The 14,686-nt window shown below is 41.0% G+C and overlaps 1 protein-coding gene across 4 annotated transcripts in view; it reads right to left on the reverse strand.

The window, feature by feature from the left end:
• Window positions 1-1,240: 1,240 nt before the first annotated feature.
• The window catches only part of sntg1 (syntrophin, gamma 1), a 38,785-nt gene continuing 25,339 nt past the window's right edge, over window positions 1,241-14,686 (reverse strand). For all 4 annotated transcript variants that reach the window (XM_037085406.1, XM_037085405.1, XM_037085408.1 and 1 more), the window contains 7 exons: window positions 12,522-12,560; window positions 10,671-10,787; window positions 9,180-9,251; window positions 8,423-8,575; window positions 8,139-8,231; window positions 3,261-3,371; window positions 1,241-3,177 (listed from right to left, as the gene is read on the reverse strand). In XM_037085406.1, coding sequence (XP_036941301.1) covers window positions 2,995-3,177; window positions 3,261-3,371; window positions 8,139-8,231; window positions 8,423-8,575; window positions 9,180-9,251; window positions 10,671-10,787; window positions 12,522-12,560 — 768 coding nt within the window. In that variant the 3' untranslated portion in view covers window positions 1,241-2,994. The remainder of the gene's footprint in view (window positions 3,178-3,260; window positions 3,372-8,138; window positions 8,232-8,422; window positions 8,576-9,179; window positions 9,252-10,670; window positions 10,788-12,521; window positions 12,561-14,686) is intronic.

The following is a 14,686-nucleotide window of genomic DNA, read 5'->3' on the forward strand; positions in this document are numbered from 1 at the left end:
TTTGATCAATCCACTTCTGAAATATGAAACTATAAAGCCGGTGTTTCAGGGTGTGAATCCACTGAACTTTAACTCCCATGAAGCTCCAGTTAATGAGGCAGATGTTAAATGAATGGTCTCGTATGGAAAACAGTGGAGGAAAACAAAACCTGTTTACCATGTTTAGTCTCCAGTGCGAGAAGCTCCAGAGACACTTGATGCTAATATCCTTATAATGCAACACAGTGGCATCTTTCATCAGATGCAGGTTTCAAGGTCTTGTACTCGTGTATTAATGATATATGAGAAGAACAAATTCAAATACACTCGACTAAACTTCACTGCGCCTCGACTGTGCTACTTTGAAAAAACCCCTCAGTTTGTACTCAGCTGCACTTCTCTGCGATAAGGTCCTCACGATGTATACTCAAATTATAGTTCCTAATATCATTTGCACATTAATGCACATTTCAATATAGCAGAACCACTTGTTTAGTGTGGCTCAAATATGTAAAGAATAAACAAAAACAAGATATCTTGGGTAAATTAAGGATACATTTCAATTAATGTATTCTTAAGTGTGTATTTATAAAGACTTAAATATTATAAAAAGGTGTGTTAAAATAAGTGGAATAAGTCAGTCAAGTGTGGTCATACATACTGTATATTTTGAGTTGTACTGCTCACGTCAATAATTGTTCTACATTTTTGGTTAGACACTTCGTTGTGTGTTGGGAAATTATGTCAATTTAGTAACTGTTTTTAATTCATTGCATGCTCCATCGACCTGTCCAGGGACTACCGGTGGAAAATAGCAATTTGCTAAAACCCGGTGCAATGCAATCTCTCCTTGTTATCTACAGGGTTAATGTTTTATTGTGCACTGTCCCTGTTCAGATGAAAGAAATAATAAGATTAATGAACCTACTGCAAGAGGACGGTTAGCTTAGCTCATCTTAGCTCAACCATAAAGGCTTGAAGCGACCAGAAAACTCATTTTTGGTATAGATTACAAAAAAAGTTAGTGATTTGGTTACCTGGATTCACCATGATTGGCTTCCACGTACAATATCAGTAAAGGCACAATACATAACAAAACTGTGGTTTGGACATCAAAAAATGTAATGTGCTGCAGAAACAACCTCTCGACCGAACCTCTCAATCAGGCTTCCACCTTCAAGGCGTCAACCTGAGTGCTGAAGGTCATAAATAATCAGTTGAACATCCACAACATGAAAAACAAAAAGCGACCACACGTGAGCCATGTTATAAAAGTTCCTATTTATTCATTTATTACACAGCATTATTTGTTAATAAAACATCTGCCGAAAAAATAAAATAAACCTCACTTCTCTAGATCCTGTGTTGGAAGGGTACGCAACCGAGATGATTTTTAATTTTTTTTTTTTTTTTTTTAAAGCACAAGAGCAATCATTCAGGCTTTCTTTGCATAGACCGCACCACCATTAGTCTCCCTCAGATACTCGTGTCAGCTTAACAAGCCCCGCACGGCACCGAGCACTTTACTGATCCCATTTAATTTACCGTCCTCTAGAGTTTACTTACCCATGGGCCTCTTCTGTTTGCATTCTACTCTGTAAATGGAAGGTAAGAGCATGACTAATTGCGCTAATTGACCTGAACTCTTGTCGAGTATGATAGTTTAGTTGGCACTCCACTGCATTTATAAACAGTTTAACGCAGAGTGAAGTTTAAAGGGGGGAGGGGGGGTCCTGAACCTTTGGAGGTCATGACGCTACATATTTTTATATTTTCCTCACGGTGTGTCTTTATTTACAATCCAAAAAGAAATTTTAAAAAAAAGGATAACATTTTCTGAAAAATACACCATAGCTGATTTGGAATTCTTCTTCTAAATTGGTCCACAGAGTAAAAATGATGAAGAGAGCACGAGGTTATGAGCTACCTACCTACCTACCTAACTCTCCGGCGCACATCAAATTAACAAATGCCATAATCCCGACAAGTAATCCCTCGAGTAATCACCGCAATTCATAAATCTTTGAGTTCATTTGAATGTCAGTGTTTATTTACATAATCAAGTTTTGGTGTGTGGGGGGTTGGATAATGCTATAAACATGATGGAAGGTGTTTTTAATCATGTTCGGAGTGGTGTTGTCAGATAACGGTGGCGTGAACCTGATTATCAAAGTGTTCGCTCTTCGTCCGCACAATAGAAAACTACACTTTCAAAACAGCCTTTCTGTCCATAGATCCAGGAAAAAAAGTGATATTCTGCCCACTGTGTCGTACACGGAGAAAAATATATGAGGTCACTCAGTTTAAGAAACCGATCTGGTGCACTCTTTTATCTACCAGATCAGTTTAGTTCGTCTCTAATTACGCTCCAGTGGACAATAAATAGTACTGCTGATGGAAGTAATGACAGTAAGGTGAAGGTTTTCATCTCAAGAACACACAAAAGATGGAAATACCAAAAGCGTGGCTGTACTACGCCGTCATGTTCAGCCTCCGGACAAATCCTCACCCAGGTTCAAGTGTCGTACCGTCTCACGTGGAACAGAAAAAAGAAAAAAACAGGCTAAAATCTGATTTATTATTTTTTTTAACTCTTCAAATCTTCAAAACTTGAATAAAATGACATAGAAAAGCAGACTACCTCGGGAAAAGAATTCTTCTTCGTCGTGATGTGTCGATTATAAGGATGTCTGAGGATCAAGAGGACAGTTCACTTAAAAACTTTTTTTTTCTGTAATGGCACACTTTGCGTCCATGGAGCCTTTTTTTGTTTGTTTTTTGTTTGTTTTTTTTGTTAGTTTTTTCCGGAAGTTTCTCAAAGAGGTTCATGTTTTAGGTCCAGAAAATCCCAGAAAGGTATCAAGTATATCACCCCCAGAAAAGGTCTTTTATTCCAGCGAAGCATACAGCTGTCCTCCAAAACACTTTCCACTTCTCCCCGTCCACCGTTTTAGGCCCGCAGTCGCCGCTAAGTGCGGCGTCCTTTTAGAGGGTGTCTCAGGAGAGCAGCGCCTGTCAAGTGGCGTACTTGAGTTTAGGAGTCTGCGAGTTACACGAGATAGTGGAAAGAGAAGGAAACCCGGTGGTAGTCGCGCTGCCTTGGCTCTCCACAAACATCGGGTCCAGGCAAGCAACTTTGGCAGCGAAGAAAGCGTGAATGCAATGAAGCACGGCGAAGAGGTTCGAGAACTCGAGCTCCTGAAGAGAAACAAAGACAGACACTCAGTGGATTCACTCTGTCACCTTGTTGCTCTGATGTTCTGGTTAGGCATCTGGATTACCTTTGCTTCAATAGATTTGGAGTCTTGGTTTTGGAACAAAAACTTGATCTTGCTTTTCCCGTCATCGGACGATCCTTTCAGTTGAGAGAACTTGTATCTCCACAGAACGGCCTGAAACACAAGAGTTGAAAAACATTAAACCCTGAACGACTAAAAAAAATCTTTATTTACCATCTAATTTGTGAAATCCTCCTAGTGTCGCCGTCTCATGAATAATCCGTGTTTGAAATCCACCTGGATCCGGTGTGAAATGGGGCACATCAGCAGATCAACCAGATAGCGGTCGTTGTGAGACATAAACTTGTTTTTAGATTTTTTTTATTGTTGCCATTGGGAAATCTAACGAGCCACAGCGATTTCACCTGAAATAGCGGCGCTTCGTTCGATGATTCAATTAGTGCTGAACTGAAATAAGCAAAAGCTGCGCGGTGAGCCAGGCAACAGTCGGCGCATCCAGACTGAGTCCTCAGGTAGACAGCTGGCCACGCTGCACACATGAATATGCATCTGATCGGTGCTGACAGTTCCTGCTACCATCACCGTTATTACAAACAGCACTCGGATTATTCACGGCACCGGAAGTCACGTTCAATGGACACAAACACGAAACCTTTTCTTCTTTTTGAATGAGAACAGTTTAACAGCAGGAGTGTCGCCTCTAACCCATCTCTGACTCTGCCCGCCATGATGGAGGTGAAGATGATCACCGTCCCCCCTCATCGCGAGTACCTGATTATATATCGGTATTGTGACCGATGTGGAGATACTCTGTGTTACTTCCACAATTGATTACAATCTCATGAGTCACTGCAATGCTGAGCTTTGTATAATAAAGCAGCGGTGGCATGGGACTAACCAAATTAAGTCCTGTGTTATCTTGTATTTTCTATTTTCTATTTTGACAACTGTTGTACTCGATGTGACAGCTCCAGGTGCCGGTTACTCCACAGATTTGATCATAAATGACTTTATACAACATGCTGATAAATCACTTTGAATCAAATTACCCAACAGTGTAAATTAATTCAATAAGTTGCACTTAGTCCAGCTACGACCTTAGAATAAAGAGTAAACATTAGTGCGTCAGTCAAAAAAATTCCACTACTATGAAATATAATATGACACTAACAGCAACCTTCTCCCTGTATAATGAAGTACTCCTGTACTGTAAGAGCGGCTCATTATTTAGCATTTGATTTGTTCTAGATAGTTTGGTTTGTATTAGGTTTAGGTATCGTAGTTTCTTTTGCTAGCTTTTTGTTTTGTTTTGTAAGAATTTGGGGACCAAAGGGTTTCATATACCTGGGGGAGGGACAGGTCCAGCATGAACCTGGGAGGGCCTGTTTTTTTGTTGTTTGTTTGTTGTTGATGTTGTAGTAGAAGACCAAGAAATGCCCACAAGAGGCATGATTAATTAGTTTTTTGCAACAACAACAAAAAAAAAATTGCAAAAAAAAAAAAAAAAATGTCAATGGGCAATGAATTAACTAGGTTACTTTGTTAGATCAAGCTCAATACTTCCTCCACCATGAAGGGAGGAAGTTATAACCAGATTACTTTTCATGGCGTTTATAGTGCTGCTCTATAGCTGCAGATGGAATGCAATATTCATGAATACGCTTTCGTTGGTGAAAATAACATGTCATGTTTTCATTTCCTCGGAAGAAACTTTCATATCTACAGAATGAGCCGGTCCCCGTCCACAGAGTCAGCCATGTTGCACCGCCTTGTTTCTACAGTAGCCCAAAATGGACAAACCAGACACTGGCTTTAGAACGGACCTTTTTTACATTTTAGCGTCCAACATAAGGAGTATTAATGGTGCGAAATGTAAGAATTTTAGTGTAAAACATTCAAACATTTACTAAAATTATTAACAGAGACAGTCTTGAACCTGTGCTGCTCCCTATCTGTCTGGAGTATGCGCTTGACACGTGGCCGATTCTTACATATTGCACCATTAAGTTGGTTGCAAACTGCAAACTCTCCACTAGATGCTGTCAAACTGGACCTTTAACTTTTTCATGTTTGCGCCAAGATTTGTGTAGATGACTTTTCAGCTCTTTAAACACAACGGCTCACTGAAAGGTTTCAGGTGACGGAGCTTCTTAACGTTCTGAACTCCAATGAGTCGCTCGTCTTCTCTGGGTAGAAGCAGGATTTTTTTTTTTAATCTTTGTGTGTTAAAAAATGTGCTTTACATGTCATATTTCTTAATTGATCAAACAGACCGTAGAACAGTGAGTGCTTCATCAATTCCCCATCATCTACAGGTCACTGATCTACACCTGCAGCTGTTTACAGCGGCCAGTTCGCTGAACCTACAAGCCTCTGGGCTGACAGAGGAATCTATAAGTGTGGCGAGAAAGGCCACAGCCAGCTGACCCCTCGCTGAGCTTGACTCTGCGTTTGACAACTACACACGCTCGCTGTGATCACTCAGAGCTTACTTGCTGCGAGGTGCTACTCACCGCACAGCCGTGTTGCTGTTTTATGCTTTCAATTATTCTCAGTAATTGTGCAAAACAATAGAGCCGATCACAATGTTTACACTAACCTGTGGGTGGAAAATCCAGAGTTTGCAGACGGCTTAATTGTATTTCTTTAATAGTATATACAACCAGTCCATCAAAAGTGCGTGGTTGGCGCTTTAATATAAACATTTCAACAGCACTTTCTCTGACGTCAGTTTGGAGACCATCGTGGCCACAGTCTAAAGAAAATAGCAGCATATCAAAGATGCCAGAGGAGCAACACAGTACAGAGAATAAACACAGCATAACAGCAGGATAGGTCAGATATATATATATATATATATATATATATATATATATATATATATAGAGAGAGAGAGAGAGAGAGAGAGAGAGAGAGAGAGAGAGAGAGAGAGAGAGAGAAAGAGAGAGAGAGAGAGAGAGATAGATAGATAGATAGATAGATAGATAGATATAGATATAGATATATACACACACACATATATAACGTGATTATTTTTTTTCATATGCAACAAATCAATGAAACAGAGATTTTGGCGATGCAAATCAACTGCCAGTCGTCTCGCTGGAAGTGACTGCATGTTTGCACAACGTCGCAGCGATTAGCTCTATACATTTCTTGAAGAACGAGGAGATTCAGCACGGCTCCAGGGACAGAACATCTCCACCAGCTGCATCGCCCGTCTATTATAGGAGCAGAGCTACCGGATGCCTGCAGAGAGTGGTGCAGACTGCTGAGATGATCGCCAGGGCACCTCCACAGCGTGCAGCACCATCACCCTCCCCCCCCGCCAACACAGGGTTTACACACATATGCCCTCCGGCAGGAGGTACAGAGGTGTGAAATAAAGGACCTCGGGGCTCACGGACTGTTTTTATCTGCAGGCCATAAGACTCACGATAATCCACTGCCTCTGCCACCACCCTGACCCATCTCACCATACACAACGCTTCACTTCTGCCCTACCACCCCGACTCCACACACATAAACACACTCCATACTGCACATACACAGACCATTACCTCCTGTATGTGTGTAGATTTAGCCTGGCACTGCATATTTGCACTAATAATGTACAGCATATCTCACTGATACTGTATCTGCATCATTTTCTTTTTATTCTTATATCTACCTTATTCTTGTATCATTTTTTTCCTCATGTTTGATAGTAAAACTGCATGACAAAGAACCTGTTGTCCTTGGTCGACATGTTTCAAGTTGGGATGTACATTTTTGTCTTTAATCAGCTGCCTCAACAACCTCAACAAGCATCAATAATGATTTGTCAGACATTTTTCAACTAGAAAACAGTTTTTAGTCACCGACTGGATGTTTGTTCAATGCAGAATCAGAGCGGGCTGCATTAGGAGGTGCGGGAGAAGAAAAAGTAAACACCAAGTTACTCGAATCATAAACTAATTAACACAAAATAATGACTTTGTGTTGACTGCAGCAAAATCCCACATAGATTGAGTCTTAATAATATCCGTTGGAAAAGAACATCTTTTTATAACATTTTTAATTAAAAATCACTCACAATTCTCACGACAGTCAATTGTATTTTATTCTAATATATTTAACAACAATTTGCAAGTTGTAACATGACACTTTTTGATATATTTGCACCCATCTTTTTTATAGCTGGGTTAATATGATTAAGCACTCCTAGTTTCAAATTATATTTTTAAACAGGAAAATTGCTGCTTTTGGTTAAGAACTGGAGCAACGGCGGAACATCTCATTGATTCGCTGAGCCTGCAGATTAGGGCTCAACTTGTTGAACACAGTTATGTTTGTGGCGTTTTCCGATTGAAACTAATTCCAACACGGGTTTTTCGCAATTTGCCAATCGCGGCTCTTAATTACAGAGTAATCCCAGCCGGCGCATTGCGAGCCATAGCAGTGTACATATGGATTGTGTTTTGTGCATTTCTCTCTGTAAACAATACGCTGGCAACATTTTAAGCGTCCTTGGGGAACATTGTTGCTTCACATTGCAGGAATCAGGGCCAAAATCTTAGAGAACAATATGGCAGTGCTTGTGTCCTGCTCATCCACATAATGTGCACCAGTGGAGTAGTCTGCGTGGCTCTCAGACTTGGGGAAAGGCCAAAATGAACTGCAGGCAGGAGTGAGATGTTTGAGCTTGGGGGAGAGGGGGGGAGCAGCCGTCAAAACAAATGTGCTCTTACTCCCAAAATGCACACAGTGCAGAATAAGGTAGCAGCTTTAAAAAAAAAAAAAAAAACAGACAGAAAAAGGGAAGGCTGAGGAATCGTGATTAGTTTCATCACTCTGTGTGCAGTGTGTGTCTGAAATCTCCCACAGAAAGGACCTCTTTTACTTATTCTTACTGATGATAAAGGTCTGTCCCACGCTCACCTTTGAAGCAGCATCAAAGCAGACAAAGCCCATGCTGAAGTCAACTGTCAGTCCCATGAGGTGGCTCTCCATGATACAGGCATATGTTTTACACTGCAGAATAAGAGAAGAAGATTGTTAAATGCAGACAGGAGCTACGCAAGGACACAAAAGCTGCCTTTGCTCCTCTGAAAAATGTCACATGAACATTATCAATCTTTGTACTAAAGCCACTGAGCTGGAACCATGTGCCGGATTAACATCATCACGATTCCCTGCACGTTGCCTACTGTTCAGGTGCAGACCTGTATCCTCTCCACCTCCAGGAAAGTGGCCATCTGAAAGGCTTTTTCCCAGATCAGCAGCTCGCTGTCCAGCTCCACGCTGAAGAACAAGTCCTCCCCGCTCTCCGTCTGGACGCTGAAGCAGTGCTTCCTCTTATCCAGAAGGTCATTATCCTAAGATAAGACAGTACGGCTGCCATGCTGATCAGGTACAGATGGGCAGAGTGACGTGGAGATAAGACAACGCAACAGCAATGCAGTTTCCTGAGGCTAAATGGACGTTTATGTGCTCTGATGGCAGAGGAAAAACTGCAGACGATGGGTTTAAGAGCACTTGAATCCATTTTTCTCTCTATCCTCAACACTTACATAAAGATAGTAGCTATATTTACAAGCGGATCCACATAATGTATTACACTGATGTATCTTCATGCAGCTTAATGTAAACCAAATGGAGCAGTGAAAAGGTACAGTGTAGGTCGACCTATATCTGATATAATTTGTGGATCTATGTGAATTAGATTAGCTATAATGAGTCTGGAGATGATGATTTGCAGATAAATTCTCACGATCATATTCAAAGTGACCTCGAACCTGCAGAGAATGAGCAAAACAGTCTGAACCTTGAGCGTCTCTGTGGGATCGAAATAGAACACATGCAAATAAATCGGTGAATTATGCAGTTAATTTTTAGTGCCGTCGTCAGTTTTCCACTCCATACTCTCTTAATGTATCCGCCGTGTGTCTCAACGTTTAAGAATCTTGACGGGTTCCTTACCTTTAAAATCTTGCACATGATCTCATACACCGTAAAGCTTTTCTCTGCCCTGGTCCAGTCCCATGTCGTCACCTGAAAAAAGGCAGCGTTTGAGTTCAAGACAGGCTCGGTCAGAAAGGGGAAAGAAGGTGGAAGAACTATTCATAAATAACAATTACAAAAAAGGTTTACTTCTTGAAATTTCTCTTTTGTGCCAACTAAACTAAAAAGCAGGATTCTCATTTGGTAGGCTTAGAAGCTTGTACTAACTGTAGCCAGTTAGCCATAGCTAGTGCTGAAGCTAAAGCTCAACCTAGAAGATGAGGAAATCTAGGAGGAGCACTGACCGAACAAGTATTAAGAAATGTGTATAAAAGTGTCATTAAAATGTTATTTGTTGCAGCAGTGCTTAGAGCTGCGCTTTGCGGTTTGTAGCCTCAACGATTCGTGCATCATATATTTATGATGATCAATATGATTTACCTATAGGCTACAAAAGAGGAGGATCTGAGGATGAGAAATGACTGATGGGTCTGGCAAACAAAATTGCCATCTAATGCAAGTTTGGCCAGCGCCGCTGAAGTGTAAACCTCCCCAAACCAAATAAAAAGTGGTTGGAGCCATTATCATCACTCTTTACGATAGCACCTTGGCTTCCAACACAACAATCAGGTATATTTTATTACATAGCTAACCTGCATCTCCATAAAAAAAGGCGGCTATTGACAGGCCCTCCATTAGCAGAAAGCTAGTTAGCCGGGCACGCTAACATTTACAGCTTACGTTAGAGCGGATCAAAGCCGTTCAATGGATCCCTCACACTTGTTATTTTGGTTTTGAAACCCAAACAAACACCTTCCACGCTCTAAAGATACTGAAAGTCACGCTCACTACAGTCCCATGGATGTCTCAGCGTGAAGGAAAATCCAAAGCAGACCTATCAGTTTCTTGTTCCCAGGCTTTGATTGGATGAACACCGTTCAGGGTTTAGTGAAAGGTTATTTATTGATGTATAGTTGATGAACTCAGAACGTGTCATCCTGCCACATCAGTGGAAAAACTCCTCAATGGTAACCAGTCTTCAGTAAATGAAGATGCCCGTCACATCGTCTGCTTGTAGCGGGCTGCTACATTCTGCCATCCATTCACATTAGCATATTCCATTTATATCGGGTTGAGCAGGCAATTTCAGTTATCTATCAATCTTCTCCCATCTCCAGCACCATCGACAGCTTATCCCTCTTGTCATAATCACTTAAGTGGCTGGCAGAATGTAAACAGATTTAATGATCACCATCAATCAGCAGGAAGATCGATGCAGCGCAAATGATTATGAGTGAGCTGCTTCCTCGTGTTCGAACAGGAAAGCATTTTCTCCCCCAACAATGCATTAACATCGGGTGAAAAATCTCCCGCGGAGACGAACGACATCAATTTCAAAAACGCGGAAAGTTCGATGGTTCAAAAGAAGTTGGGGTAAAACAAATGAGGGCAGAGCGGAGAAAAACTCACAGGAGGCGCTGAGAACTTGAAGAGTGAGGAACCCCTCAAGGCGAGGAACTTTGGTGAATACATTCGGTCCTGAACGGAGTCCTGCTCCTTCTCGTCAACCCAGCCCATGTAGATGATCTATCAAACAGCATGAAACAGGAAGATACAGACATGAGGGACATGGTGAGTGTCATAACAGGGATCATCATCCAAAGTATGGGTGGGTAGAGAGACAATGTTATTTAACATAACAATGTCACATGTTTCTCTTAAATTCATCAAGAATCATTTTCAACATACTCAATGAGATCTGACATAAGCACATTATTTTTCTTACGATACACTTGGTGAGGGCGACCAGATCTATATCTGAATCGATACCAATAACACTGACACTAGGTCTTGTTGTGGGTATCAATACTAGCCTAAATAGGATTGTTGAAGAAAAGCAGTCAATATTAAATATTATTGAATGTCGGAATATTTGCCATTACATGCGACGCTTCTCACAGTATTAATTATTGAACTGTTGTTACAGCATCTGGGGGCTCGAACACGTTCAAACGTCCATCATTAAATCATTGATCAGCAAGCCGAGTCATTAACTGTTCACTCATGAAGTCCATTGTATAAGTGCTCTTTTACAGTTTTGTTAAAAGGGCGTTTGCGAAGACGATCCATACCAGATTTGAAAAACGACTATGATGACACAGCTGCCTATTTTGATGATTATTTCACACGATCACAGATTTTTGTAATTGTGTGTCTGGGCGGTTTTCAGTAGGAAAAAAGGTGAAAAGACGGCAGTGAGACATTTGTTATCAGCTCAGGTTGTTTGTGTTCGAGGCCTCTGTGAATCAAGTTTGATCAAACCCACAAGCACAGTGTGTCTAACTCCGAATGTATAATATCTTAAAATGTTGTTTTCCCATAAATGTAGCTCGCATTGCTGCTCATTTCGTCATGAATATCTTATTTTACTCTATTGAGAAACACTTGAGATCTAATACCAAGTTCTTATGGGGCTTTGAAGATTAACTGTGGAAGGTTTGTAGCAGTTTAAATACCTGTCAGGTGCTTCATCACACTAATGCAAAAAAATGCAGTATTATCGTTCTGCGCCTTCGCTCAGTAACTTTATTATAGTCCTAAACTTAAAATGTATGAACGCCGCGGAAAAATATTCATGTGTCACAATATCCTCATATTGGCATCATGAAGGCGAAAAAGGTATGAAATTACATATTCAGGAGGAAGGAAAGAAAAAAGAGGTTAGACCAACGGGGAGATGAGGAGAACGAAAGCAAAGCTTCAGTGAAAAGTGTTCTGAGACGCGATTTAAGACACCGAGTGTGTCTCGCCATCAGCGCTCATTACAGTCTGGATGATTGCAACCCAAGTTAAAATGTTTACTTGTCTCTCAGTTTTTTGATGGATGGCAAAACAAGCCGGTGAAAGATTCGTGACAGGCAGCCGCGTCTCCTGCCGTTTTTATTTTCTCACATGAATCGTCGAGTGGATTCGCAAGCTTTTTTTGTGTGTGTGTATGTGTGAGGCAGAATAAATAAGACAAAAAAAGGGTCCCCCCCCCCTGTTTGGACTGAAAGACACCACTGTGAGTGAACCAACTGAAGGCACTTAAGTTGTTTTCTGATCATTTCTCGGTGGATGGATTCTAATGATGCAAACACTCTCCTTGTGTTGCAATAGTCGGCAAAAGACAGGGCCGTGTCCTCTCCCTGACTGGCTGACCTGGTTAGATGTTTGATGTCTTGATTTATTTTGATGATATTACTTCCATTTATTATGAAGTCAAAGCAAAGAAAGCAGCAGCAGCTCTTTGCTCTCCTGCTGCCTGGAGAAACATCTTACCTGCTGGTTAACTGGAAAGTTGCGGTTAATCTTCTTCACCTGTTGAATTGAACAAGAGACATCGATTTCTCATTAAAATATCTCCTGCTTACAACCACACACCAATTACTTGTGAAACTCAAAATAGTCGCCCGCGAGCCCGGCAGGGACCAGAAATCACTGACAATGTCTCGAAAGGAACAAATAAACGATGAATCACAGTATCTTGGCTAACATGTTAAACACAGCACTGAAGGAATAACGCTCGAGCTTCTTCATTTAATTCAATGCATGCAAATTACAAAATGAGATAGAGTCATTTCCACAAGGACCCGAGGCTCTTCCTTAAAAAAAATCCATTTAAAAAAATCCATTCTCTCTGTGATAATAAAAGCAGGGCGGAGGAGGGGGGGGACTACTGAGAGAGCAGTGAGGCTTTAAATTAAAACACTCTGCTCACATCACAGGTATCACTTGCTCCTAATCCACACCATGCTATCAATATAATGCTTCCTCCACAGCACAACACCAAATTGAGCCGTCCGGCCCCGATCCCGTCCTCCTATAGAGGCTGGAACAAGTCACAGCTGCTTATTTTTTTGGAGATGTTACTCAGAAACAAGATGTGTTTTTCTGGGTCGAGGGACTGAGAGCAAACAGCCAGATAACTGTCAAGATGTGCAGATATATGGGAGCAGTGACAGTGGGTTTGTTCAGATTCAGCTGTGTGGTTGTGAAAGTCGAAACCCACCTTGCAAGCATAACCAAGAAAGGGAGTGGGGGTCCGATTCTGAAGTTTGAAGTTATGAAACACACATCTCTTACTTTATCCAAATATACATAGAGGAAAACTTTCAGTGGAGTGTAAGGGTGCCCAAGAGGTAAAAGAAAAAAAAAGTACTAAAGTAATGTAGCACAGTAAAAGTGCTGTAGTTGAGTCATTTTCTGTCTGGTCTGAAAAGCTATATTTCTTGTTAAAGGACAAGTTCACACAAAAATGAGAATTCAATCTTGTAATCACCCTCATGCTGATGGAAAGGTGGGGGGAGTTTAGTCGTCTACAGACATTTCTGGAGCTTCATAGCAAAACGAACACAATTGCAGCATTCTCTATTAGATGCCGAGTTTCTGGGAGCCCAGAGATCCCGAATCAACTCGAAGGACATTATTTACACCCTTCGAGAGAGCTTGTGCACCGACTTCACACGGGATGCATTCTAACGCTTTTAGCCTAGCAGCTAAAGTTAAGATGCTGGTGAAAAACAACAACTTTTTGGGGATACATTTGGGATCGTAAGGGCTTCCAGAGACTTGGTGTGTGCTGGATGGGCTGTACGGAGCAATTTTGTGTTTATTTTTCTAACATTTTCAGATAAGTTACATCAGTTGTTTGAGAGAATTTTGCTGTGAAATAATGTTTTGTGGACTATTAAACTTCATCCACGTTTCTCTTAGCAGGCAAGACCAGTCACCCAGATATTGACTGAATTTTTCCATTTTTGGTTGAACTGTTCCTTTAATGTGACATTTTGCAGGTACCGTCACAAACAGTAGATGCCCTTCTCAATTGAATGCATTCCTCACAAAAACACCCCGCTGCAGGTAACTCCTGTGATGTTCCGTGTCTGCTACTTGCAATGTGATGCGACAGTTATCAAGAATCTTTATTTAATCCTTTAAGTCATTTTAGGAGGAAAATCTAATTTTTCTGAGGACAAGTGAACAACATTCACATTTTCCATTTTGCGGAGCACAGATCACAATGAGAACAAATGCAAAACAGACCATGAAATAAATCAATCATATCGTTCATAAATAAACATCACTCAGTTAAAACATTAAAGACAGCATGCTCCTAAAAATGCCCTGAAGCTTCCATACAGTCTCAATATACGCTTCAGTGCTAGTACTTTGTAGTACTGCAACGCTGGCACTTCGTCTCTGCAGTTTCTGCATAAATGTTTATCTTATTTTCCTTGTGTGTATGTGTTTTTGATGGTACACTGAGAATCCATTTTAATCACATCAGAGTCACCGGTTAAGTTGCAGACTTAACATCTTATATTTGTAGAGTGTGACACAGCAGCGGAGTGGATCCTCCTCCTTTGTCATCGCTCAGAGAGCTGGAGGCATTTATTTATGACGAGTGGTGCAATATCTGACTATGAACAGCTCAGTTCAACTGT

This window comes from Acanthopagrus latus, chromosome 21 (genome assembly GCF_904848185.1).
Source record: "Acanthopagrus latus isolate v.2019 chromosome 21, fAcaLat1.1, whole genome shotgun sequence".
Classification (NCBI taxonomy): Eukaryota; Metazoa; Chordata; class Actinopteri; order Spariformes; family Sparidae; genus Acanthopagrus; species Acanthopagrus latus.